The following is a 27,814-nucleotide window of genomic DNA, read 5'->3' on the forward strand; positions in this document are numbered from 1 at the left end:
TTTAACACACTGGCACATTTAAGTGCCAGTAACTTAGGCGGCCTCCAATGTAATAGCTTGTGGTGATACTAGTTCACAAGCTTGTATTTTATTTATTTATTCTCTGCTTTGTTCCACCCTCCCCTCCGACTTTCCCCCTCCACTTATAAATGTCTGTGCACAAACATCGCGTGTTGCACAGGGCAATTTTGTGATTAGTAATGTTGTAACCAACCTTCTAATCGTCTTGGAGCGTTCTTTAAATGAAGTAGCTGTATGCTGCCAACTCCCTCTGTCTCGCGTGCAGATCCATTTTTTTGATTCCCAAATGAATGACATTTTCTTTCTCCGTCTCTCCTGCTTCGCAACCAACCCCGTCTGCCTGTTTTGGCATCTGATTGGGGTCAGGAGTTTAGTGGGGAAAAACATTTGGAGTTGATGGCAAGGGGCCCAGAGCCGCTTGCAAAAACCTGCAAGAATAAATGGCAGTTCACGCACAGCGAGCATTAACACCCAGTAAGCGTTAACCTCCTTGAAAATGTCTTTTTTACAGCTCTGCCTGCGAAGGCAAGCGGCACAAGTCAAAGCCTATGACAAGCTTCTTTTATCCACCACATGATATGATTGTGACAACGATTTGACCTTGAGCAAAACAAGGGAGGAGTGAGAACAACGTTTCTTTAGAAATGGGAGCTATATAGAAATTGTAGTAAACAAGGCACATCATGTGGAATACAGTCAATATGCTCTCACTTAGTACAAGAACTCAAATCAAAGCTACATTTAAAATGTATTAAAAAAAAATCTGAACATTTTGCCATTAATTGGTCATTCATATTAATAAATAATGAAATTAATAGATAGCACTTCAACAGGCAACACAGTGAGATCGAAGTTGTTCAACTGCCTAACAGTGTTGAAGAGTTTGCATGCCCTCCCTGTGCTCACGTGAGTTTTCTCCGGACGGCTCTCTTACACGTTCCAAAAACATACATATTAGCTTAATAGGTGACTGTCAACAGTTTGTCAATATTTTCTCAAGGATTAAGGACTGTGCTGACTTTAAAACAGGAATGAGGGGAGCTGCTTCTATTGGCTGGGAATCAAGTCGGCCGCTTTCAATCCCACAATGGCGCAAACTTCCATTTCTAACAGCGCCCGTCTTGCACCAACGCACACAGTTATGCACTTTGCGCTGGGCATAAAAAAATAGGGCAAAGAAATACAAATTCCAAGAATAACATGTCTGTGCATGCCTGTGCCTTTAAGGGGCGGGGCATAGTGGGGTCTTCACGCGCTTCTTGTTTGGGGCTTTCTGTGGCCTCAAAACCACCACTGATGTTCTGTTTCCACGTAGGAAATAGGTGGATGTGTTTTCGACTCTCACCTGCTGCTGATATCATCAGACTGACTTGTTTTGCTCTTTATTTTAGTGGTTCAATCGGTTCAGGTGACAATCTGGTACAGTGTAGAGAATGTGTTGTGTAATTTTAGCTCATCTAATTTTATTGGTGGGTAACGTTCGCAGGAAGAAATGAACTACCGGTAACTCTTTAAACATTTAATCTGTCATTGAAATATTTGAATCCAGTATCTAGCCACTGGCTTCATGGATTCTATTATTTGCATTTACAATAAAATACATTTAAAGTATCATAAACGTATGGCATATTGTATCTGTGTCTGTCAGTCAAAATTGAGCACTGTTGTCGTCATAAAGCCAGAGTGTTTGTATTAGACCTCTGCCGATTGTACGTGTGATGATGTGGCCGGTAAAGTCACTTGTGTGCGTCCACATGCGCACCCTCAAATCTAAGTGCCCGTTCGAGATGACATTCTTCGCATTTATTATTTATAAAGCTACTTCATTTTTTTATTCCACAGTGTCCTCAACCTTGTGCTTGGCTCTTGCTTCATCCCTTTTCCCTCCTTGTGTTCGCATATCTCACTGTCAGTATCGCTGCCTTATCATGTTCAACATCATTTCATGCACTCCTATAAGTCAACATCCTCCCCATCTGTCTCCTCTTTGCCTAGCGCTCTGTCTCGAGCATCTTTCATTTAATCTTTAACCTGTCTGTTGTGTTGAGCTGTCAGTTTCTTTGCACTATGGTGTTGACTGACTAGACTGCAAGTAAACATGTGAGCGTGTTTTGGGTTAGTGTGATAGGTCAAGCGGTTGGATGATCTCATTTTTAATTGAAAAGCAGTCACCAGCAGTCGCGGTCACCTGCCTGTGATATCGCCTGTTTGGCGACTTTATGTCTCTTGATCAATAGCTCAATTTAATCACAAGCTGTATGTTGTTGTGACTTTAAATGTTCTATTGGAGGAACACAAAACCTCAGGTTACTATTGGCAACACCGTGTTTTTATTTATTTATTTGTGAAGACTTTTATGGTTGAGTGTTGCATTGTTGTCGCGTTTGTCTTTGGCGTTTTATATTTCACCGCACTTTCTTGGCCGTTTATGGTGAGTTTTCTGCTTCGCAGGATGCCTATTATGTGTCATTTCACACCTATCATCTGTTGTCATTTCATTATATTTGACCCTGTACACATGCGAAGACAATGTGGGTAAAAACGCATCGTTAACTGGTCTGCTTCAGCTGCACCTGAGTGAAGAGAAAGGTAGAAAATTGTCTTGTTTTCTGCGCACAGGTGTTATATTTGTTGGAAGAATCAGCAGCACACCTGTTCTACTTATCTCTGCATGTATATATTTAGTGCATCTGTGCACTCTGCTTTGTACAGGTACAGGACCAAACACAGGGGCGGGCGTGCGTGTGTGTGAATGCATTACAAACGACAAAATAGGCTAAAGGCTTCTGAAAATGGTTCATTTGGAAAATGTGTTTGACTTGGTAATTTGTTGTTCTGAACACTGGCCATTATTATGATCTGTCGTGTTTGAGGTCAAAATTCTTTCATAATCAAGCAGCACTGAGCAAATACTGTAGATGCTTGTATTTAATTACATCAAGTAATTGTACGGAGACCACAACCTTTCAGTATGATTGCAAATTGATGTTGTGGAGGAGGAGTGTACTTTTGTTTTGATCGCAAATGGACAGAAGCTCATTATGCCTGTATATGACTCCATAAAATCACCCAAAGCAAGAGAAACTACGAATAATCCCCAAATCTGAATACATTATAAGTAGTCCTATTGGTCCCCAAGTGTATTTTGCAAGTCAGCAAATGTCTCAAGCTTTTTTAAAGACAATTGAAGGTACCAAACGTTTTCATTTATTCATTGTATCCTGACACTAGATGTTTAACTCTCTCTCTTTGTGCATATGCATGACATCTTCTGCCATTCCAAACTGTCAGCACACATCTGTCAATCTGCCTGTCATATGTATTTGACCGTCTAAGAGGGAACCCCTCATGCAGTTGTCTCGTCTCCATCCCTGTGGTGATTTGAGTTAGCAGAAAAGAAATAATCCAAAGGGGCACCACTGGCATAAACCATACAGATTTATAATGTTTCTGTGTACTTACAGAAAAATGTATGTGAACACTTTGACCTGGACTGGTCATAATGTGTGGTCTGATCTTTATCAAAGTCGCAACAATAGACTCTGTTGGCTTTAACTGAAACCACTCAATTATTTTACTGAACGCAAGATGTAAACATAATACTGCAGGCTGCGCAAAAAATGTGTGCATATATATATATATATATATATATATTTATAATCTCAATCAATCAATCAATAAAATATGTGGTCTGTTTTTTTCCATTTTATTATGATAATTACACAATGCAAGTGAGCAAATGCGTCAAGTGGTCTCAAGACTGAACCCAAATTTTCTCATGGTTAAGTTCCTATGCCCACTTGTACAGAAGTCAAAGCAAGCCAATTCCCCGCTAAAAAAAAAAAAAAAAAACAACAAAGAAAAATCGAAATAAAAAAAAAACACAGCCTTTGTAAACATACGCGGCATCTTTTTCAAACATTCATACATATAATTACACATGCAAAATGAATTTCAGAGCATTAACAGCGTGCATGTGTGTATTTGTGTGTGTGTTTGTGAATGCGCGCATGCATACATGTGTTTGTGGGACGGTGCCCTGGCTGGCAGTAATGAATCCAGTGGAGCTGTTGGCACGAGCAAGGCCACACTATTAACCTCGCTGCCAGTGAGACTGATCTCACCCTGTCTGTCTCGAAGGCCTAATGACACACTCACTCTACGAGCGCTACATGTGCGCGCACACACACGCACTCTCACATGCACAGTAACCTGTCCTTTCTAATCAAATTCCCATTGAAGTGGAATGTATTCTGTATTGCCCAATCAGCTCTATTTAAAGCATCATTGTAACAATGTCCATGGATGATTTCTTTTCACCACCTTCTCAAAGGACTTATTCTTCAGAACTATTTCCCGTGTATTAATCTCCATTTGCCGTAGTGAGCCACATTACACAGCGTTTCACACCAGGAATCAGTTTCAACTGGACTGTTATGAGTGGGTTTGCTAATATCATTCAAAATAAAACCGCAAATGTGCAGCATGTGCTTTTGATCTGACAAGACCTTCAATGTTGTTATATCACGCTCATGATTGTAGATATAAATCATTCCGGGAGTTTTCCTCTTTGTAAAGAAGATTTAAGGGGACCTTTAACAGTTTATCTCATGGAGGTGGACGTGAACTATGAGCTTTGCACCTACCAGGAATTACAGCCTGTGCATCGTCTTTTTATTGAGATTTTTGACGGGCTGTTGGTTGGATGGCGTAAACGATGGAATAAAAATGTAACATGACATGAAGGAAAAAAAATATGACATGAAAAGTGCTGTCATATTGCTTTACCGCCAGCTGTAAATGATGTTTAGTCAACTGTTTGGCTTTTGAGTGTGCGCGTATGTCTGCGCCTATGTGTGTGTGTGTGTGTGTGAGACAACCCACAGCTCCGCGGAAATCCTTAGAGGAGTGACGAGCACCTGGCTGTGTCTGTAGTCATAACAAATGACAAGCAAGGATTAAGACTGCATTTGAATGTGTGCCAGTCTTTTTTTCATATTCTCTCTCATAACCAGCATGTCATGCGGCAGCGACGCTTGGCAAGCTACTCTCTGGAAGGCCCCAGCTCATTCGCACGTCCCTCATCAGTGTTACGGCCGAGGACGGGCGCGCCACACTATCCGAATACACCTCATCCCAGCTGCGATCCGACCGAGATGGAGATAATTTGAAGACGATGACACATTTGGCGAGCCAGAGGACATTGCGTTAGAGTTCTTAGCGGTGCGAGTTCATTAGGCACAGGACTGCTGGGAGTCCGTCGTCAGCCTGGCCTTGTTAAATTGAGATCCTGTAGCCAAGGGATATTCGGATGAATCGGAAAATGGAGACGAGCCTAATTTGTGCTGCCCCGTGTGCGATGTTTGTGTATTTTGTTCCTCCATCATAGTTGCAAATCAATCGCGTCCGAATGTGATTGGCAGCTCGCTTCTGGCTAATTTGTAGCAGGAAACATATCTGCACTGTTTTTGATTTAAAGGAAATGATGACCCTAATAATTCCTTTTTTCTATTGCAGGTGGCGCCCTACAGCCAGCAAGGGATGGCGGGCTACAGCCAACAGCAGCAGGCAAGCCAGCAGGGTACTCCACCCTATTTCAGTCCACCGCAACAGAACCCTGCGGGTCCGAACCAGAGCCCTTACCTGCAGTCACGACCACCACCTCAGGTAACAACACACTCACTTGCCTACGACATGATACACCTGGATACCCTTAAATGGATCCAAAATAAGAATAAAAACTCCCCACTTATGAAGATGGTAATGCTCAGTCTTGATGATATTCTTAGAGAAATAGATGTTCACTTGTATGATTTATAATTTTATGATTTGTAGGTGTAAAACTGTCACGCAAGACACTGGTTCACTTTAACATATTTGTGACAATTTGATTTAGCAAATAATTATGGCTGAATGATTTTGAAAAATAATCTAATTGTAATAATTTTGCTGTCAATATTTCATTTGCGATTTAATCCGTGATTTTTTTAATTTATGTGTAATTTTTTTCAATGTCCTCATCCCATGTATTTTTAGCAAACATTAAATTAATCTTTTACAATAAGAAATATCAGACTTATTATAGATAAAGGTTTTAGGTTTACAAGTTATTCTTAGGTTATATTAAAGTCAAATGAACCTTGACTCACAAGGGAAGACTTCAATCAGAGTTGTTAACTTACTAAATACTTTGATTTGCCGTCTTTTAAGCTTTCACTAAACCTACTTCTCAAAATTCTACCAAACAAGTCATAATTCAGATTACAACAATAATGCAAACACAATTGTGGTGGTATTATTACTTTTCATGTCCAATAAAACAGTAATATTTAAACACGTGGGCTGCACTTTTTAAGCACTGAAGTGATCAAGACACAATATAACAAAATGTAATATATTACAGCTCAGACTCACACACAAAATCTGCGTTCGCTGTTCATTTACTGTGAAACCAGCGAGTCCGAATCAATTTGAACGTGTTGCTGATCGTACTAATTGTTTTTTTTTTTTTTTTACTAAAGTCCAATCCTTGTTCTGTTGTACTAGCTAGCTAATGCTAAGCTAACCCGAGCTAACCATGCACAGACATAACATGACAGTGCACAAAGCAAGATCTTTAGAAGAAATGTTTGGATGAGTTTGAGAGTCCTGACCTCAGCCTTTGATATGAATGTATCTGATTTATAGTTGTTGTCCACTGTAGCGATCTTGTGTGAATGTGGTCCGAAAAACTGGTTCAAGGAGGAGAGCATACATTCAATGTCTCCCCTGGAATTCGCATTGCATTTCATGATTACAAACTAACAGTAATTGTTTCTTGTGCAAGTTATTTGTAATTTATTAGATGCCGCTGCAATTTTTATGCAAAGTCATTAGGCACGGGGAATGTTATGGAGACCAATTATTTATTTGATCCTATTGAAAAATTGGAATCAGATGAATGACTTCTTTTTATGGTACATATGATGTAACAGCGTATTAAGTCTTGTGGGATATCATGTGATTGTTTACGACTCTACATATCTAATCTACTGTAAAATGTTTCCCATTGTCTGCTCATGCACATCAGAGAAAAAAAAAAGTCATAATTCATAAAGAGCCTTGCCCATACAAAGCTAATCATAAAGGACCTGTCACACATTTGAATTTATTGTAACTCCAATGTGGGGTTCAAGTTCACATTGTTTTGGAGTCCAGTGACAGCTGCCCATGTGTTTTCCATCCTCTGTGCAGCCAGTGGGGAATGACTGTGGTCTGGATAGAAACAGAACAAAACGGTGGTGGGAGAAAGAACACAGCGAGTTGGGAGAGATTCCATAGAAAATGGACGTGAAAGAATAGCTTTGACTAGACAGGGTGAAGCAGAACAGATCATGTGGGTGAATGAATTAAAACATTAAGATTGGGATGAGAGGTGATGTTATAATCATCCTGAATTGACAATGCCATATAGCTGTTTTTTAAACATGTTAAAAAAGTTGTAGTACACACACACACACACACACACGCCCACACACACAAATACTCTCTCACTCATACGGTACATCCACGTGAACACACTTTCACTCCCAACTCTAAAATCCACAGCCAGGTTGACGTGGTGACCAGTGAGCTGGTTTCTTGGTATTTATCATTGTCAGGCATGCTAACAATAATGAGGTAAAAAAAAGAAAAAAAAGAAATTATGAAATGAAGTCACATTGACCACAGCTAAGTCACATCACGAGCCTGTCAAAAGTCATTGTCATCATTGCTGTTAACAGGAAAGCCTTTTTTGGGAATTAAAAATTAAAAATGTCGGGTGTGTGGGACTTCACTGCATTATACCCAAAGATGTTGCCATAGTTTTTACCACTCCATTGGATGATGCGGTGCTCTTCCACAATGACGACGTCAACCACAAAGTTGGCATATGATGAAATGATTACCAGACTAGTCAATTACTTGACTAGTGTCAATCCAAAGTCAGCGTTTTTATTGTTTAAGGCACCGGTGTCTCTGAGGGCCACATGCAGAAAAGGGTCACTGTGGATTTTTTTTTTACTCTGTTATGGTAAAATCAATCACGCAAATAATTATACATTCTTCAGAAAAAAAACTGCTGCATCAAGGCTGTCTGTTAAAGGTGAATAGGCAAGAGCAATTGGTATAGGATGACCATATTTGAGGACATTAATGTGAAATGTTCACAAATTGCTATTTGACACCAAGCAGAAAGTGGAAAATATAGGTGATTTAATTTTTTAAACTGAATTATCTTTATTTTTCCTAGTGTTATGAAGAGAAGCTCTATTATAATTTTGGCTGTAAATTTATTTGTCCTTACATATCTAGCAAAGTTTATTACCATTACTCACATCTTGAGATGGACTGATAGGTTTTCACTGCACATACTGATCATTTTCACTAAAAGGGGAAATATTGTCATCAAAATAAAATAAAAAAAAAAAAAACAATTCTCAAAGAACTACAATGTGCATCTTTGTTTTCAAGTCCTAGCAAAAAGTTCGGGGAGCAACCAGTGTAATCAGGATGCCTTATAAAAAATGATTATGTCTCCTAGTAGTTTCTACAGTTGATAAAGTTTCTCCAAATTTCCAAAATAAATTAATTGTTAAACTTTCACTTGTATTTGTTTTATTTCAAACAAATGGAAAATTAATGTAAATAATTGCCTGAATTTAAAACAATTTTGAATTTACCGCTAATCAGTTGTTGGATTTTTCAAAAATCCTGAAAGTCGGCGGAGGTGATCGGTTTGGCTGATTGTTGGTCTTTTCCTATTCAAATACCCCAAATTTCTAAACCTGTAAATCGTAAACTCACCTTGTTTTTTTTAATCGAATTGCGGGCCGTGTCATAAGTCATTTTATATATATGCTAAAAAATATTCTGCGGGCCGCAAATTACCCCTGGGCCGTAGTTTAGACACTATTGTTTAAGGGAATTTGCACGTGTACCTGAATGCAACTTCATATTTCACCAGAATAGACAGAATGTCATTTTTTTTTTTTTTTGAGATTTCAAGCAATCTGAAACTATTGATCGGCAGAAAAACATGACATTTTTCCACAGAGCAAAAACTTTCCATCGATTTGAGGTAGCGAGTGGAAATAAAGGCCTTGTTTTCCATTTAGGATTCAAGCGTAAACATGGCTGGAAATTTCACCTACACAGTCCATCTGGCCAGGATTACAAATAGAGGATTTGGTGATCTTTCAGATCAGAGCTGTTCTTTTCTACGTGTGAGCGTGCGTCTTTTGTGTCAGTTTTCTGTACGTGTGTCAGCGTGAACACAAATCGGCTGAATGTGCTGCAGCAATTCTGAGCTGTGAAAAGGTCAAATGGTGACCTTTATTTGTGATTCAAGGCTAAAATGAGGCATGATGTGAGCTGCACTGAACAGATTACACACGCGCCCAGAAACACACACACACACAAACACACAAAAGATTGCAAACTCGCAGCAGATTAGGATGTCATTGCGGTTTAGACCCCTGCTTTTTGACCTGACATTAAATTGAGAAATCCAAGCTGCAACGTTCTTTATGTTGATCTTCGGGCGTTCTGTGCAGCATCCCGCAGCCCACTTCACTCCCATTAACCCTAGCCAGAGGACATCTTCACACTGATGGAACCATTCCAGTTTCTTTGACAAAGAATTAGCTCTGCAACCAAGCACTATTAGCTAGTTTAGTAGCAAATCGAACTGAAAATAACACATTTCTTGGAGTCTGTTGTACTGCTGTGACCTCATCTGATTGCATGGAGCAGCACAGGTTATAAAGTTATTTCTCAGATGTCAAGGCTGAAAGGAAAAATACTAACCCGGGAGCAGTCTAAGATTTGACAAAAAGGATTTTGGCTGGTGTTTTTTTGTACTGCAATTTCTCCCTCCTTCTCTCTCTTTCTCTCTCTCTCTCTCTCAAAATGGACCCTCTCACAGCGCTTCCTTGTCCGTATTACTTTCAAGAAATAACATATTTCTTATGACGGGGTCTTTTCAGTTTTTATAAAGTCCACCGACATCCATAAATGTATTTGCAGCCTTTAGTATGAATGCATTTTCTATGATGTGATATGAGCTACACTAGTAGTACAGTAACATAAATTGTTGATTCAACAATTTCGAAACGTTATTTGAATCATTCTGTAAGAGTTTGTATGTGATTGGATTGGCCAAGTATTTAAAACTCACAAGGAATTTGTCTCTGGCGATATGAGCTACACTAGTAGTACAGAAACAAGCAACTACTATGAACAGAACTTGACATATAGGTCATGAAGCGCTGCCATTGTGCAATAATACCACTGCAATGGCAGCTGTGCAACAATTGGACAGTCATAACGGCAGAGATGAAGCCGAACTAAAAAATTAAATGAATAAACCTCGTTAATGTTTTATTTTCTAAATATAAAGACACATATATTGTTTTGATGATTTTGTTCACTTTAATTTAAAATTAAATGTATTTTTATTCTCAGAGGAGGTGAGGTTACCAAAACACGCCATCCATCGGCTCCTAGTCCGGCCCCTCTGTCAGATTTTAGAATCCATTGTGGCTCGCCGATCAAAAAGTTTGGCCACCCCTGGTTTTGAGAGTTAATGGCAAGAGGGAAGAAGCTGTTTGAATGTCTACTGGTTTCGGTGCGCATGGTTCGATAGCGCCGACCTGAGGGGAGGAGCTGGATGAGGCCCCTCCCTTTCCCCCTCGTGTACATGTTGTTACAGTCTAATATGTTCCTCATAAAAAGCAAAATATGAGCGCGTGTGAATGAGAGGTTTTAAATTTCAAGAATTTTCAGATTATATTTTATGACTGGTTTCTTTTATTGAGCAATATACACTTAAGTGTGGCAGACCTCTACTTGAGACATTGGCCAGCTGCCGTGTTTCAACTCACAACAAAGTCGGAATGTGTGACTGGAGCACATGTGAATCAATTTAGCACCAAGAAACCTTAAATGTATGCTTGGGGAGTAATTATATAGAAGCGAATACTGCAGCACAGTTATTTTATGAGCTGGTATATACTGTAAAAAATGTCACAGAGCTGTATTTGGTTTGAATTCCATGAGGCAAGTCATTCCACATGAGATGTATCCAGACCCAAGCAAAGCCCATCCATCCATCTGTGAAACGGATCCTACTGGTCCTTTCCTCAATTGGTCTTATCTATTTCCTGTTCCCGTCGTGACAGTTGCCTCTCGGGAGCTGTTTTCAACTGATTGGAGGAGACAAGGTCCCTTCATGGAAACCTACTGAACTGATTCAGAGGTTTATCTTTGCCCCGCATTTGTGTTAAGCACTATAAACAAACCCTATCAGCAAAATGTGTGATTGCGCAGCTGTGTAAAATTGCAAAGCATGCCCATGTTAAAATCAAATGTGCTAATAAGGTTAGACATGTCTAAGATTGTGCAAGAACACTCGCGCATGCAAAGCATTGCTTCGGGTCAACGCGTTTTAAGTCTGATGCTATTGGCTTTGTGTTTTTGTCCCGAAGCGATCTTTGACTTTTGGAGTTGTATTGTTGAAGGAGATTTGCCAGGATGTCGCAATATTATGCACACAATATGTGCAAGAAACATTTCTCACTCAGGAAATTAAGACTAAAACGACCTCATCGCAAGTTCAGCTGTTATGGAAAATTTGATTGCTTTCTGTCCAAACCCGCCTTGCAATCTAATCTATTCTACTTTTAATTTCTACATTTTCTTTCAGAAAATAATACTTAGTCGTGAATTGGAATCAGCCCGAAATATGTTGCATTTGGTGTGCCGGTGAATCTCCTGAGTCGTTTCCCTTTCACTACCAGTTTGCCATTTTCCTTTTCTTTCCACTCCTCCACCTCCACTGCTTTTAATCACACCGGGTTAATTAAAAGGTTGCCAAGCCTTTCTGCAGCCTGGCCCCTAGCTTTACAACTCCCTTGCTGTGGTCTGCTGCCTCCTTCAGCTTTCCCCCCTCGGTGCACACAAACACACTCACGCGCTCTCACGGAAATTGGAGCTCACCTTGGTTACGGCGAGGTGGGACGGGGACGTTGAAGGGACAAGACAGAGGAAATGAAAGTCAGCGAGGAGACTGAAAAAGGGGTGGTGGCGAGAGCGGAGGGTGTACCACACGTGGGAGGGGCGCCCAAAGTTCAGTGTCATTAATTGGTCACCATTTGAATATTAAGTGAGGAACTCTGTTAATTAGCCTGATAATAAAAGTGCTGCCGGCTGGAAAGGAATGGAAGGATGCGGGGACGACGGGTGACGGCGATGGAGGGCAAATGGCAGCCGACGAGGAGAGGCAGAGTGAGGCTGGGTGTCGGGTGATAAGGAGGAGAGAGAGATGTCCGTGGGTAAAGGTCTGGCAGTGGTAATTTGCGGAGAGCTGCGTTAATTGTCATAACCTTTTAAATGGCAGAGTTTATCTGAGCCCTCTAAATGTCCCCACGTATTGCCACGGCAACCCAAGGCCTGCTGCACCCAGATTGGCTGCCTCTGACGAGCACTTAAGCTTGATGAATTTTACACATATGCATTAGTGTGTGTGCGTAGACGCACAGCATGCCAATGCTTACTTACAGGACACTTAAAAAGGGACCCTTGCAAATTATAATGTCATTCATTGCAATATTCAGTAATACAGTCTGTTATCTTCAAAATTAAATTAGATTAAACAATGTTTACTGCCATTGCAATAATAAGCACTACCAATTGAAAATTCCTCTTTTACAAAGTTGACAATGTCCCATTTTGATTGACAATGTCAAGTCAAAATTCATTTGTAGAGCGCTTTATCACAGACGGTCTAAAAGGGCTTGAAAAGAAAAACTCAAAATCCCATCTGGGGAAAATGTGCGAAACCTTGAGAAGGGACCACAGATGGCTGCAACATTTGACCATTATATGATGCTAGACAATCTTAGTTGAAATAATGTGAGAGTCAATCAAATGGAGATGACTTCAGTGGAGCGGGTCCTCGCCCAGTTGATCAGAGCCATAAGCTCCGTAGCAGCACCTCCGAGGATGTGGTCAGCAGCTGTAGAATTAAAACAGCTACTTGCAAATGAGTCACCATCGCCAAATTCGCAAGCCGGCGAACTGTTGGGAGAAAAGAGATGAAAAGTAGTGAACAGGCCAACACGTAATTCAACTTTTGTATGTAAACAAGTAAATGAGATGAAGCGCAGCAGGAAGACGACTTCGGTGGATCGACGCTGCAAGCTTCATAGCGGGTCACCATCACCTAATTCCCAAGCCGGGAAAAAACATTTCTGCTGACGTGACGCCTCTAATATCTGTGGGTAGTGCATTCCAAGGCATTGGTGCCCGAGTAGAAAACGTGTGATAAGGTGTGCTTTACAGCTGTAACAAAATATTTTTCTCGCAGTACAGTGCAGTGCAGGACGACATCCCCGTTTGTTTGCTTGCATGTCTCATACTTGTTTTTTTAAAGCAGTCTGTCTTCTTCCTCCACTCTTGACTGACATTTGCTAATTGCTTGACTTGTATCCACCTCTGTTATTTTTTCCGTCAGTTTTCCCCACCTTTTTTTGGATTAGTGTTGGTTTTTGTGTAGCAGTACAGCAATTCAAATGCAAATGACCAAGAATGGGAGAGGTATTTTGGATTGGTTAGGACAATCATAATGGCTCTGAACAAAGCAAGGCCAGTAGTTAGCAGCGCAGCACCCTGGGGGCCTCATTTAGCTGCCATTTGTTAGGAAATGCCGTTACATTTGTTCCTGGATACCGACTTCACAGACAAGGGAAGAAAACACACACGATCACACACACACGCACAAAATGTCAAAGTCAAGCTTGCCAATGTTTCGCCATTGTTCCTCCATGTTTTAGCAAAAGTCGCGTGGGTTTACTCCCGTTAGGGTGGGTTGCCGCTTTCATTTCAAGCCAAAGCAATTGATGTGCGCGTATAGATGGGGGGCCGTGTTCACAGTGACGAGCTCAATCCATTGAGTTGCCCTGTGTATGAAATGTGCGATATACAAAGTAATTAAAACTGCCTCGCCTCTCCCGATCTACCATCTGAAATGTTAACACAACAGCGTTTTGTTTTTTTAATCCGTCATCGTTGAGGCTCACTCGCCAGGCATGACTAATCGATTTAAGGTTAAACGAAATGTTACACAAACGTAACAGTTGGATTAAGTATGAGTTTATTGGTCCTGCCTGGAGAGCGAGCGTGACTGTTATGTTCCACCGGTCACTTGTGAGCCGAGTTACGTAAACAAGGTCTGTGCTGTGTGCGTGTGCTTCAAGAGAGTGTGACTTTGTGAGGTTTGTGGTGGAAGAGAGACTTAAGGCTATGTTCATACTGCAGTCATGTGACTGATTTGTTCGATGTCAGTGTGTGCATTACAATTCTGTATTTTCACAAAAAAGATTGTATTTGACAAAAAATCCACATTGGGCATCTTATCCTGAAATATGAACTTGGTCTTAGATGCTACACATTGTTTGAAAAATCACATTTGCTGCAAATACCGGTTTACCGCACTGCTAGCATAGCATGGATGTAAACATTATGCATCACGTTACATTACAATATACACAATAATTCTTTCATGAAAATTATTGTATTGCCATTTTTTTTTTCATATTTTCCTTTTTAAAATACATATTTTCTTTCACAACGTATGGAGAAATGATCAGAGAATTGTCATTAAGTCATGTAACATGAAAATATGTCCATATCGCCCAGCACTACTTAGTTAAAATTGATTTTGAATGCTGGTCATGCATAATAAATTAATCTATTACCTTCATGTTATAAATATAAATTATTTGGAGTGTTTCTGGTGGTGTGTGTTTGTTAAGACTGAAACACAAGTGTTCCTGACTAAATAATCGGACCTGAGAGATGATTATTGGGGTTGGCATCTCTGCACCTCGTCAGTATCTGACATCATCCTAAGCAGAATATTGGAACTCATGCTGTGATGTGCGTGTGAATTTGATTGTCTGTTTATATAGGCAAGAGGAAATGCTTGTTTGTGTGTGGGTCTACGTGTGTGTGTGTGTGTGTCCTGTGTCTTCTTGTGTTCAAGGTTTGGTGAATTGCTGCGTTTGAAGGACACACACACACGCGCACACACGCAGGCCATGTTTCAAATGGACCCATTAGGATAGACACACACACATTTATACACAGGCGGCCCCATGGCTAGTTCTACTTTTAATGGTCACCTTTCCCGTGATGATAATAATAGACTCCAGCCCGGCATGAATGGCCATCATTTGCATCAAGTCCAACACTGCTTTTTTTTTTTTTAAAAGCAGTCACAGCACATGAAAGAGCTGCCCCCGTTTTATGTTAACACCTTATTCGAAATAATCAGTATGAAAAATACAATGTACCTTGTAAAATATCAAAACATCAAACAGTACATAAATGAAAAATACAGTAACCAAACCTTGATTTGTCACGTTTTGCACAGTGCAGCTCCAAGTCTTGCTTCAATTATGGTTCAGTCAGTGGGATTAGCGTGAACATGCTTTTGAAAGTCAGTCTCCGTACTTTCACTGGGTGTGTGCATGTGCGTGGGATGTGAGGTCCACATTCATGTGCGCACGCTCCTTATGGTTTTACCAAACGTCCATGAGACGATCCCCGTCCTTGGAATCATAGCGCAGTGTGCCGGGAGAATGACTGACGTGTACTGTATGTTTGTGCGCGTGCTTATGTTCCCTCGCCCTCTCTGTGTGTGTGAGTCGAGGCCTCTCTCCCAACGAAACACAATTAAGCTTAATTTTTAATGAATATTAATGGAATTAGTGTTAGATTTTGTGAGATGTGCATCTTCCAAGGTGCTGCAGAACAACAGGGACAACTAATTCATTTGGTAGTCATGAGACTTGTGGGGGAGGAGGACACAAATAGAGAGGAAGGGGGTGGAGGCTGAACTGATGAAGAGAAGCAGTGTGGCACAAGGGGTTGAGAAATATATGTGGATATAAAAACAGACAGATGTTGAGGGGAAGACAAGCGAATGACACTCTGTAGATTGGATCAAAACCAAATGATGCTTCTTTTGAAAACAAAAACAAAACAAAACAAGTGCATATAGCTGCTTTTTTTTCTCTTTTCATATTATTCAACTGTTCATTGTGAAATGAGAAGTGAGAAGATATTAAAAAAAATACCAATCCAATGTCTCTATTAAAAAATACCATTAAAGTGTGTCTCCATTACTAGAATCTGCACTTAACAATAATTGTTTTTCTCTTGGTCAACAGCGACCACTCCACAAAGTTGAGTGAAGATTGGCTTATTAGTAAATGGCTACTGCCTGCTAGCACACAAATGGACGGATTCTCTGGTCAACGTGAGCACTTTTGCTCTTTGGCACTTAAGAGACTGTAGTAAATCAAGCACCAAAGGCAGGTGAAACATCATGTTACACTTGAAATCCGGATTCGTTTACAACCCAAATGCCACATCCATCAATTCATCAATTATCCAAGCCACTTCTCCTCACGAGGGGCGCGGGCATGCTGGAGCAGGTTACACCCCGGACTGGTTGCCAACGACCACTCACACTCACTATTTAGAGCGTCCAATCTACCTACCATGCATATCTTTGGATGTGGGAGGAAACCGGAGTGCGCGGAGAAAACCCACAGAGGCACGGGGAGAACATGCAAACTCCACACAGGAACGCCAAATTAAACTATGCACTTCTGAACTGTGAGGCCGACATGCTAACCAAGTCTGCCACTGTTCCGCCCAAATCATAATGCTAATAATATTTTAAAAGAGACTTCCAGAAAGCTGTCAAATATATGTAATCCATCACTGTCATTCTTTATATTTTCTTTTTCCTTTATTTGGTATCACAGTCTTAGGCAGGAAGCCAGCGTTGATCTCAACCTTTGTTGACATCTCGGCTTAGCTCTCCGGTCAGACTAATAACCTCACAACGTTTCCGTTGCTTGCTAAAGTAGGAACCTAATTGATTGCAGTAATCTAGAGCCAAAGTCCTTAACTGCCTTGGCCGCACAAAGAGTCTGAACAAAACATGTTTTATTGAGTTGATCAAAGAGGTGCTGTGAGTTGGCTAGCATAGCATTTTAAGGATACTATTTAATGGTGGGGAATATTGGCGCAAGCTCACTTATTTTTTTTTGCCATGTTTTTACCATGCTAAAAGACATCTGCAGCATGTGATTCTACATAAAAGATGGCGTCATTGACCAGTGTCAAAAGACAAACCTTTACAGTTTTGAAAAACAGATAATCCCAAAATAGGATTGTCATGTTGTGGAGAAACGAGCTCAGGGCTCCAACTAATTATGACTACATTCATCAATGGATTAATGGTGAATTGGATATACTTTGTTCTTATTTATTTGAATGCCAGTTTGTCAAAATGCATCTATGTCAAACAGGTCTGTGATGCAAAAAGGAAAGCGCTGATCAGGCTGGTGGGGCTTAACTGCAGCTACACAGATTTCCCCCAAGCCGTCCGCGATAGGAAAACTCTGTTTTCTATTGATGGACCTGCGAGCAGGCTTTTAGTTACAAGCACATTATTCTGATTAAATTAATTGTGTTGGACATGCACTTCTTCAAAGTGTAAGCGTAGGCGGACCAACCCGCACGACTACACACTATATCCGTTACATAAGACCTTTTCAATTTTAAATTGTGCTTTATGTTATTTAATGACATTCACAGGGGTCATTAAAAAAAACAAAAAAAAACACAATGGCCTACTTTGGATCATTCACAAGAGATCTTGCAGTTCCTCATACACGTACTTTTGTGTGTTGATCTCCTGCATGGACTCCCGTTTGTTCATGATCCTATCATGTAGAGCACGCACCTCTACTGCGTAAAATTTAAAGGAAGTAAGAAGAAACGCTTCCATTGGCTAGGAAGCAAGTCGGCTGTGTTCATTCCCACAATGGCGCAAACGCCTCCTTTCTACCTGTGCCCAGATTCCAATGTACCAAAAGAAAGAAACTTCAGTCATGCACACAGCTGGAAGGCTCTTTGCGCTAGACTTGCGCCGGGCACAAAAGTAGAGCGCATCATGTTTTAAAAAAAAAAACCATGCATTGTAAATCACACAATGCGGTGTGACAGTATATATATATATACATTATTTTCTAATGATTTGATTAATTGATTGACTGATTGATTTGAATTTATAAACAGAAAAACGAAAAAGGTGTCAAACTAAGCATATATAAAATAAGATAAATAAAAAGTTCTCGAAGCGGCAATGAGTCAACGAATTTAAAATATATTAAATCATACATCAAAACAAGTAGGGGAAATGTAAAAAAAATAAAAATTTTCCTTCCTCATCAGCTCAAAATAGTTTTCAATTTATGATATGAATACAATAAATGTAATTTGTCAGAAAAAAAGATTGCATATGACGTAATGCAAGAACATCCTTAATTCTAAATGCACATTTGCCCTGCTTTTGGTTTTGTAGGCCGGTGGCTTTATTATGCCAGGGTAAGTATTTTATTTATTTTTATTTTTTTTTCATCGCTTCTTTAATTCTGTTGCTCAAGACAGGCACCCAAGCAGATTGAAAGAGAGGCAACAGTTCACCTCGCCTCTTCCTTGAATGCAGAGTTCAAAATTCAGTAGTGCAACCAGTCAAAGAAGCCAAGTGCATTTCTAAAATGATGTGAGAGATGAAAAATGTCAAACGGAGAAAAAAAGGAACTATCGTATCGCTTTTGGGATCAGTGATCCCTTTTAAAAGATGGCGTGTCTTTTGAATATAAGACAGTTGCAGGCGATACTTTTGACCCTCAACCTTTAGGAAATGAACGTTTTAATTCTGGGATTAACAAAGGCGAACATCATGTTGTCGTACAAGCGGGAAGAAGCAGCCCTCATATTCCAAACAAGTGTCAGCGTGCAACATTTCCGAGCGTCTATTCCTCCGTCTTCCTGCGACTGAGATTAACGCAGTGCTGCAATATTGATTTACGTCTGCATAAAGCCTCTCTGCCTCTATATATTACACCACATTCAGCAGTCATCTATTCAATCAAATCTAATATTACACTGGCTCTGCACACAGCTGTCTAATAGCATTTAACTCACAGTTTGATTCCTCTGCATTCCCTCATGTACTTCAAACGTTTGCTTTCAATATCCTTCATTCGTTTCCACTACACCAAGATGAAGTCTTTTGAAAAGCGCGGAGGATGAATGAGTGTGCGCCTCTGTGCATGCTTGGGCAAATGTGTGTGCGGAGACAGGATTAGCCGTGGCCTTAGGCTTAAGGTATGGAGCGGAGTGTATTTTAGAAGCTTCTAAATTAGCTGGGAAATGGGATTTTGAGACAATGGAGCGGAGGTGGGGGGCGGGGGGGTACCTCAAATGAAAGGATGCACTCGCAACACTCCTTCGTTTGCCTCTGATGTTTCACGACTCCTTTTCTTTTCATCAGCGCTCCTCTCTTCATCTTCTTGTTCTCCTCCTCTCGATGCAGTCGCAGTGTCACCTTATGTTTTCCCCTCTCGGCCTCTGCCTGCCCTCGCTCTCTCTCTCTCTCTCTCTCTCTCTCTTTCACCCGCTCTGTCTTTACAGTTGACGGCAATGATGTAAGAACACGAGTGTAAACAGTAGTACGAGGCCAACCCCACTTTGACCCACTTAAAACCGAAATCCCCTCGAGCATCCACACATGCACGCGCACGCGCACGCGCACTACAGACTCATATGCCCGAGTAAATATTGGACTTGTTTCAGCTGACACTTTGTGTGTTCTACATTCAGTTGTCTTCGGCTTTTTTTCATCCGTGAAAGGTAATTTGGAGCATGTCCCTCTAAAAAGTACACTTATAGAAATAGCACCACACCACAACTGGTCATTGCTAGCTTCGATTTTTTTTTAATTTTTTTAATGTGGAATAGGGATTCTTGTTTCAAACAAAGCACAATTGTGTCTACCGTTTGAATTTTGATCTATCCCTCTTTAGTCATTAAACATGAGACTGGAGTCCAGTTTCACCTGATGCTGTCACCATGCTGTGAATGTAAATAATCTTCCGTGGTAGTTTCCATTATAATGACGCTGATTATTGTATCATGTTTTGACTCTCTAGTATTTAAAAACCAGACAACGTAATGGCATTCTATATTTAACACCAGTATAATTTGTAGCTTTAATTATACTGCGCATAGGTAACTCAATGTGCTTCACATAATTAAAATTATTGACTTAGAAAGTGTAAGAAACATTTAAAAGTGAAGTAAAGAAATGAAAAGTAGCTTACTAAAATTACTTGCGTACAGTGGAGAACAAGTTTTTGGAAAAAAAAATATTTTGACGATGCTTTAAAAACTAATAATAATTATGGGGGGAAATGCATAGTTTTTAGCAAGACTTCAATTGTATTGGCAAACTTAATAAATAAATTAAAGGGGTCTATTTTTCAATAAAAAGTTTAATTTATGACTTCTTTTATCAGAAAATGATATGAGCTTGCATTTTCCATTTGTTTTGAAGAAATCTGTAACCAAACAACGATTTGAAAAACACCCCTTAAAAATAAGGAATATGATCATGCCTCCTCTCCTCCCTCCATGTCTTGGTGGGAGTCACGCTTTAGTAAATGCAAGCGATTGGTCACCGTTTTGAAGACAACACAACTGACAAACCGAGCAATATTACAATACTTACCTCCCTATTGTTATGTTGACACCGAAGACTAAAAGATAAACCAATCTCCAAACGGGGGTTGACCATTATGTCGTAAATCTCATCACAAAACAAGGCCATAAATCACTCTAGCATCTTTTAGGGGGTGAATTTTAGTACTGATTTTTACTAGCATAGCTATTATGTACGTGCCAATGTTCAGTTGCATTAAGTCTCCCTTTTAGAAAATATTTTGCATTGCAAGAAAATAAAAGCCAGAAGAAACAGAAAACACAAGAAAAACGACGTACACAAGCCACTCACAAAATGTCAAAAGTTAGAAGGCTGAAAATGTGTAATTATTCCAAAAATGTTGCTGTCGCGGGTTCAAGGGAACAACAGCATGGTTGCACGTTTCAAGTGCTGAAAATGCCACCTTGTTACTGCTTCTGCGATTTAATTGGCCGATAATTGAAATGTGGATTTCCAGGAACTACTCAGGGGCTTTTAAGGTCATTACATTACCTTCTCTTAATAATGGATGAGTGAATATATTAACTTTTGTCTGGATGTGCGCGCAGCTTTACGAGAGCTCGCAAACCGTCTATGTGCTGGAACTTTGTTGGAAAAGTGGCAAGAATATTGAGATGATACCAGATTTCACATGCAATACACTCAAAGTTCTGTACGAGAGTAATTCACCTCTGCTGCACAAATGACGATACACTATTAATTTGTTAATAATAGATTCACTCCAAGTCTCTTGCTGTGAAGAGTAATCTCCTGCTGCAACACGATATCCACTCGCTGCCAGGAGTATTGCCCAAATACTGCAGTCTAATCACACAGCAGATAAGGTTGAGGAGGGGAAAACTGATTTGAAAAATGGAAAAGTAAAGACGTGTGGCGCATAGATGCGCTGCTATTTATGTATGTATGACGAGCAGCGCCTGCCAACGATGTGCCCATGTGATCCTTTGCCTATCAGTTCTCACTAATCCTTCCACTCAGAGCTCTGTAACAAGTTGCCATTGTGCTGCTGACGCTTAACATGTTGGAGGAACGACCTCAGTCGTGAATAAAGCAAAGGAAGAGAGGGAAGGAGACGCTGATATGAAGCGAGAGGCGGAGATAGGGAAGGGGGAGGGCAACACCTCCAACAATGGCGAGAAAATTGCATTACACTAGATCGGTTTGTGATTACAGAGGGAAAGAAAATGACTTGGATTGAACAATGGGACTGAATGTATGTCTGCGTGGGGGTGTGTGTGTGCGTGTGTGTGTGTGTGTGTGTGTGTGTCTGACTTTGTTTGCAACGGGTAAGGCATGAATGATTTTAGGGGTGCAGTACGTGTGTTGATGGGCTGTCGATGTTCTGCCCCTGCATGCGCTCCGTGTGTCAGGGTGTACATTTTTTGCATTACTGCAGATCCATGCTTGGGATTTGTCATGTGAATCATGTGAACGGAGTCAAGCATTGATTGTGGATTAAAACTATTACAGGTGTAATCTGATTATCATTGGTGGATGGACTAAAATGTATTCAGCGATCCAATTTTTGGCTTTGACATTTTCAACCCTTTGTATTGGTGTTTAATTTGGAAAGAAATATGCAACGTACCCACGTGGGTATTGGCCAAAATAATTGATTTGTGAGAAAATGTGACATTAACCGAATTTGGATGTAGGAATTCAAGGGATTTCTCAACTGCTCTATGTAGATAAACAGCGACATGAAAGTTTCTCTTTACGAAGTCTAAATGAACGCATTATTTGTGCAATCATACTATACTATAATAGAAATATTACAATTATATAATACAACATAGTGCTTTCATAATTCACATTAATTTCAGGGCTGTCAAAAATAATGCGTCATTAAAGTGTTGATGCTAATTCCCTTTAACTCCTTCACTACCAGCCAAATGTTTAAAAAAAACAAAAAAGGATGTTGGACGTATTTAGCCGTCAATGGTAGTAAATGAGTTAACATGACCCTTCACGAGCCAATTCGTTATGTGCTTTATGTACTGTGCTTTTCCTCCTGTGCCCATGTTGGGCTTTTACAGGCAGTGTGTTGCACACATGCAGATAACACACCTGGAGTACATTGGTTCAATTACAAGAAGACACTAACAAAAAGAGGCACAAAGAAGAAAGAGGTTCAAAATGTTTGATTGGAATGTGGCTTGGGAAGAAAAAAAATCCTCTATGGGTGGAAAAAAGCCGATTTGGTTATTTGTGCTTCATGGAAGGCCAGTATTCACGATAGAAACGATGGAAAAAGAACAACTAGTAAACTTATGTCGGGGTAGACATGTAAACACAGCTGTGCTGCTATTGGACGGCGTGGGGAGTTTCAAGGGAATTAAATAGTAGATAAGATGTGTGAGGGTAGTAAGATAAAAGAGAGGGTCAATTTAAGCCACTTGCGACAAAAAAAAAAAAAAAATAGGAATGGCGAGCGAGGAAAAGGAAAACATGTTTTGATGAGGGACTTGAAAATTGTTAGGTACAGTGACAACAAAAGACTTGATGATGAATCGAAAACTTACCATTTAAAATAAATAAATGTGTCAATTCTCATTGTAGTTGCAATGGTGTCGAGTGACTAAAACTGAATATGTATGGATTTGTGACAGAATTTCGCTGGTGACTTGTATTTAAATGTTATCATGTTTGTCATAAATGTTGTTGTGTGTTTAGTTTTACAATAACAGTACAGTAAAAAGTACAGTTGTTAGAATTTCACATTATGTGCCCAACTTGTTTATTGATAGGCTCAAATTTGAAATTTAGCATTAATAATAAAATACCAAAATGGTAATTCACAAATCACACTCTTTCTTTTCAGGATGCACAACAAGAGAATTACATCACCAGAGGTCCCGGCGGCCCAGTGAATTCTGGGAAGAACAACAACGAGGATGGCGTCTCCACCCAGAACCGACCTTCTAGTCTGCCGGTGAGTGAGTACCAATGTTGCTGCCTAATCAGCAAAACGGCAGAAGACGGCATGTTACATCATGTGTGCTCGTGAGAGTCCGGTCGAAAGGAACATGACTTCTGAGTTCTTGTCGGGTGAAATGCATGCGTTTGTCTCATGTTTGAGTTTTGCTGGGTCAGTAACAAAGGTGGAAGAGGCCCCGGTGGTCAAAGCATCATGTGTTCTCTCACACCCGCAGGCAAAGTGAAGCATAAACGCGGTCACAAGCTCTCGTGCTGGAGCGCACAATCACATGTGGAAACCCACGCGGGCTGCCTCTTGGCATTTGGGCTCACTCGAACTTGTTGAACGGGCTGCTTGCAGGAATAATTGAGAACAAAATTTTTTATTTATTTATTTTAATTTTTTGCCTGAACTCAAATCAGTTAAGTCCTTGCATGGCTCTTTTGCATTGTGAAGAATGGAGTAAAGCAACATTTAAAACTTTGGCTTAAGGTGTCTGCTCGAGGTGTCTACCAGGGTTTGCTTGGTGGGGATGTGAAAAGGATTCCTTTAATAAATTAACTCAGGGTGTTTGACATTGTTGAAGCTGATGTTGGTTGCGGACTCACACACACGCACAGAATGCAATAAATGTGGAATACAGATAAAGGACTAAAAGATGCAGGAAGGTGTCAGACGATTTCCGAGCTCCGTTCCGTGAGAAACATGCACATTATCAAAACCCACCTCTGCCCTCATCTCACACAGTTTGTTTCTTCTTTTGCCTTTCCACTCAGCTTTTCTGTCAAAAGTCACAACATAAAAGCATCCCCGCTTTTCCCTGCCGCACTGACAAATGGCCTTTATGTGACTGAGTGAATTTGGAGCAACAGCGCCACTCAAGTCACAGGGGCAGAGGCTTTTAAATCGTTGTGACTTGAAGTTGAAGTAGGTTTTAAGATGTTTGAATGTACGTAGTCAGTTTTTTTTTTTTTTACTTATTTTGAGGGTTTAATATAAGCCTAATGCGATGGAGACAATTAGCATCTTGACATGCATCAAGAGTCTGCCCTAATGGCGAGAAGCTGTTCCCTTTTCAAAATAAAATATTTTTCATCATGGAATAATAAATAAACCAGAAGTACAGCAAGTTTTTTTTTTCCTTTTGTTCCCATAGATGTTCATTAATTTATATTTTAAAGTTGTTCAAATTGACTGGTTTATCCTCCAAAAATCTAAATTGTGTTTTACTTCAGTGTGGGTCCGTCCGTCTCCAGAGCATATCGCGATGTTCACATCCCACATAGCATAAATCCATGACGGATAGGGTTGTCACATTTAAAACCGTACTTTGTGTGTGGAAAAAGTGTGGATGGTAAAAGACGCTACAGCTCATGGTTTGTAAAAGCACAACAGGTTAACCCAACAATAAATTAAAAGAAGAGCACCAGTGAACAACAATGGAGGGCATGTAGCACTTGGTGTTCTTTTATTTTGGTCACATGGCCTGTTCTTTTTGTTGCATTATGAACAATCCCAAAATATTCTGTTCCACCTTTCATCACACGTTTGGAGTCACGGTAGTAGCAGTATGCTGTGGTTTGGCGTAAATGTGCGTATTTAAGTTCCGTGTTCCAGTAGAATTTAAGAGTAATAACTAGTCATCCACCGTGCCGCCTGCCAGACTTGACAAAAAAAAAAAACATGACTAAACATTTCTTTGTTTAATCATGTGTGCTTGCCCATGATGGTAAATAACACGCGGTAGTTATTTCGGTACTCGTCACAACTTGATGATAGAAACAATTCCATGCTGAAGCAAACTTTAATGCTTGGTGAAAACAAAACAAATTTATTTGGCATTGCTATGTTCTTCAGCAAGCTGTCATGGTGCAGTTGTAACCGTTTTTTTTTTTCCCCTCCTCGTCGCTCTTTCTCTCCCTCTCTCGCTCACTTTTGATGTCAGATCTAAAGCTGCTGTCATCTCTTCTTCCTCTGGTGGGGGGGAGAGGCAGGTCGGCAAAGTGTCATGTTGTTGTTTTGGGACGCGTCTGCTGTGTGATGTGGTGGGATTTTTGAAGAGAGACTAAAGGGAACTTTTGTGACTTATCATGAATGCAAGTCACAATGTCCCAAGGGTCTTTCATATGTTGTACTTGAGGTACAGATACCTCAACGTCTGTCTCATTGTACAGTGTCCGTGCTGTTGTGTTGTTATGGTTGGCAAAACCCACTTATCGATAACTAATTTTGCTGTCAGATGAAAAAAAAAAATCTTGTTCTTTAATTTTTCAATCGAAAAAGAATTCATAAAAAGTTATCGTTTCAATATAACACATATATAATAGTATAATAATATAATAACAAATACATAACATATATAATAGAAGCAAAGATCTGACTGATTTTCTTTTTTTACTATTTTTTTTTATTTATTTCAATTTGGTCTCTGATTAAAAATGAGGATAAAAAAAATGGGCAACAGGGCAGAGTTCTATATTATTTTATTGTTTGTGTTTACATGAAGAAGTTTGGTAAACAAGCATTAGTAAAGAAACATAATCTTGCCATGATCAATCAGGACCATGACCTTAACCCATGCAATGATCCATAGGCCATTTTATAAATTGAACAATTATGTAAGCTAGAGTGTCACACTCATTTTAATCACGGGCCACATCATACTTTTGGTTGCCCTCAAGAAGGCCATTGTGTCTGTGAAAAACATAAATGTGTAATCCCCTCACCATATGATTACACTAACACAATTGCATTTAATTTGTATGATAAATATTTTAAACAAGTTGAATGTGAAATAGGAAGTCAAAACAGCCAAATGTTCAAATTAAGCTAAGGGGTTTGGATCTCGTAATGCTGTAAAAAAAAAAGGGTGGAAAAAATTGGAACAAACTTCATACTCAAATGAAAAGCACAAAATGAACTTTTTAACGATACGTAAGTAGTTGATGGACCATTAGGCGCACCGGTGCACCGCATTATTAATTGTGTTATCAATTGTATTATCAATTATTGGGTTTATTAAAAAATAAATAAATAAATAAATGTAAATCATACATAAACCGCACCGAGTCACAGGGCGAATTCTTTTTGTGAAGCATTGTATCCTAAATAGTTTAATCTAATTCTTTATTTGATCGATTTAGCGCTATTTTAGGTTAAGACCGGACATAGAGTATCAGTGTGTGTAACTTTTGTTTGCTATACAACTACGGAGGTTGCTTCCGGTGGAGGAAAGGATCTTCCGACAGACAAAAAAAAAGTTTGAGGATTGCTAGTCAATCTGATGACAGGTGTTTGTTTTATTAGTTTGGCTAATGCTAAATGCTTTCTTGTTTGACAGTTCAACACCTGCAAACAAGTCATTTCACTCGTCATTAGCCGACAATTTTGTTCCGGTCTCAGATTGTAAAATTGGGAATATGCCTGCAGAAAAACTCCGCTTACGTTGAGTCTAACCGGCGACCGCTGTGCGGAGACTAGTAGGACTACATTTCCCATGATTCTTAGAGATGAAAGCACTGAGTAGAAGGCTTCTGATGAAAACAGACACCTACTTGCAAATATAAATAAGAACCCAAACATGAAATGCAAAAATAAAAAAGGAAAGGAGAAATTTTACTTTGTGTTTACATCTCGGTCCCACAAACTGCATTTCTATCATCCCACAATGTTACAGAAGAAACGCGCTACCAGAAACAGACCCATTATATAAGTGCCAAAGTTCTGCCCATCAGATTGTCCCTACCGCTGCTGTTTTGCTGTCCAATAGCCCCGTTTTCAAATTAAATTCGACCTCATTTAGTTAACAATGCTCAGATATTTCTGGCTTATCTGACTTAAAATGTACATTTTTAAAATTGTCCATCCAAGCCTAAATCACGTAACCAAACCATTTTTCAATATGATGCGGTGCATTTTTACGCACGTACACCCATGCTTAAGCTATTTGAAAACGTTAATATCTGCTATAAGAAGAGCAGGATACAGCAATATAGAAAAGCCTCTGAAGAGAAAATGTACTTTTAAAATACTTAGTGCAAATATTTTAGAAGCAGGTCTATCGTCCGGATTTCCCCTGAAGTATTGTGTCTTTTTTTCAATAATTTCACACAATTCCAAAAATACTCTTGATTGCAATCATCATTTGGAGTCACGCATCTTTTTGTACAGTATAAATGTTATGGTTGTGTAAGATCTGTTTTATAGTTGTA

The 27,814-nt window shown here is 39.8% G+C and overlaps 1 protein-coding gene across 3 annotated transcripts in view; it reads left to right on the forward strand.

Moving 5' to 3' along the window:
• The window catches only part of arid1b (AT-rich interaction domain 1B), a 168,699-nt gene that overhangs the window by 44,174 nt on the left and 96,711 nt on the right, over window positions 1-27,814 (forward strand). For all 3 annotated transcript variants that reach the window (XM_088318875.1, XM_088318884.1, XM_088318893.1), the window contains exons 3-4: window positions 5,539-5,688; window positions 23,508-23,618. In XM_088318875.1, the coding sequence (XP_088175001.1) occupies window positions 5,539-5,688; window positions 23,508-23,618 (261 nt within the window). The remainder of the gene's footprint in view (window positions 1-5,538; window positions 5,689-23,507; window positions 23,619-27,814) is intronic.

This window comes from Idiotropiscis lumnitzeri, chromosome 1 (genome assembly GCF_059441095.1).
Source record: "Idiotropiscis lumnitzeri isolate Australia: NSW breed Sydney's pygmy pipehorse chromosome 1, RoL_Ilum_1.0, whole genome shotgun sequence".
Classification (NCBI taxonomy): Eukaryota; Metazoa; Chordata; class Actinopteri; order Syngnathiformes; family Syngnathidae; genus Idiotropiscis; species Idiotropiscis lumnitzeri.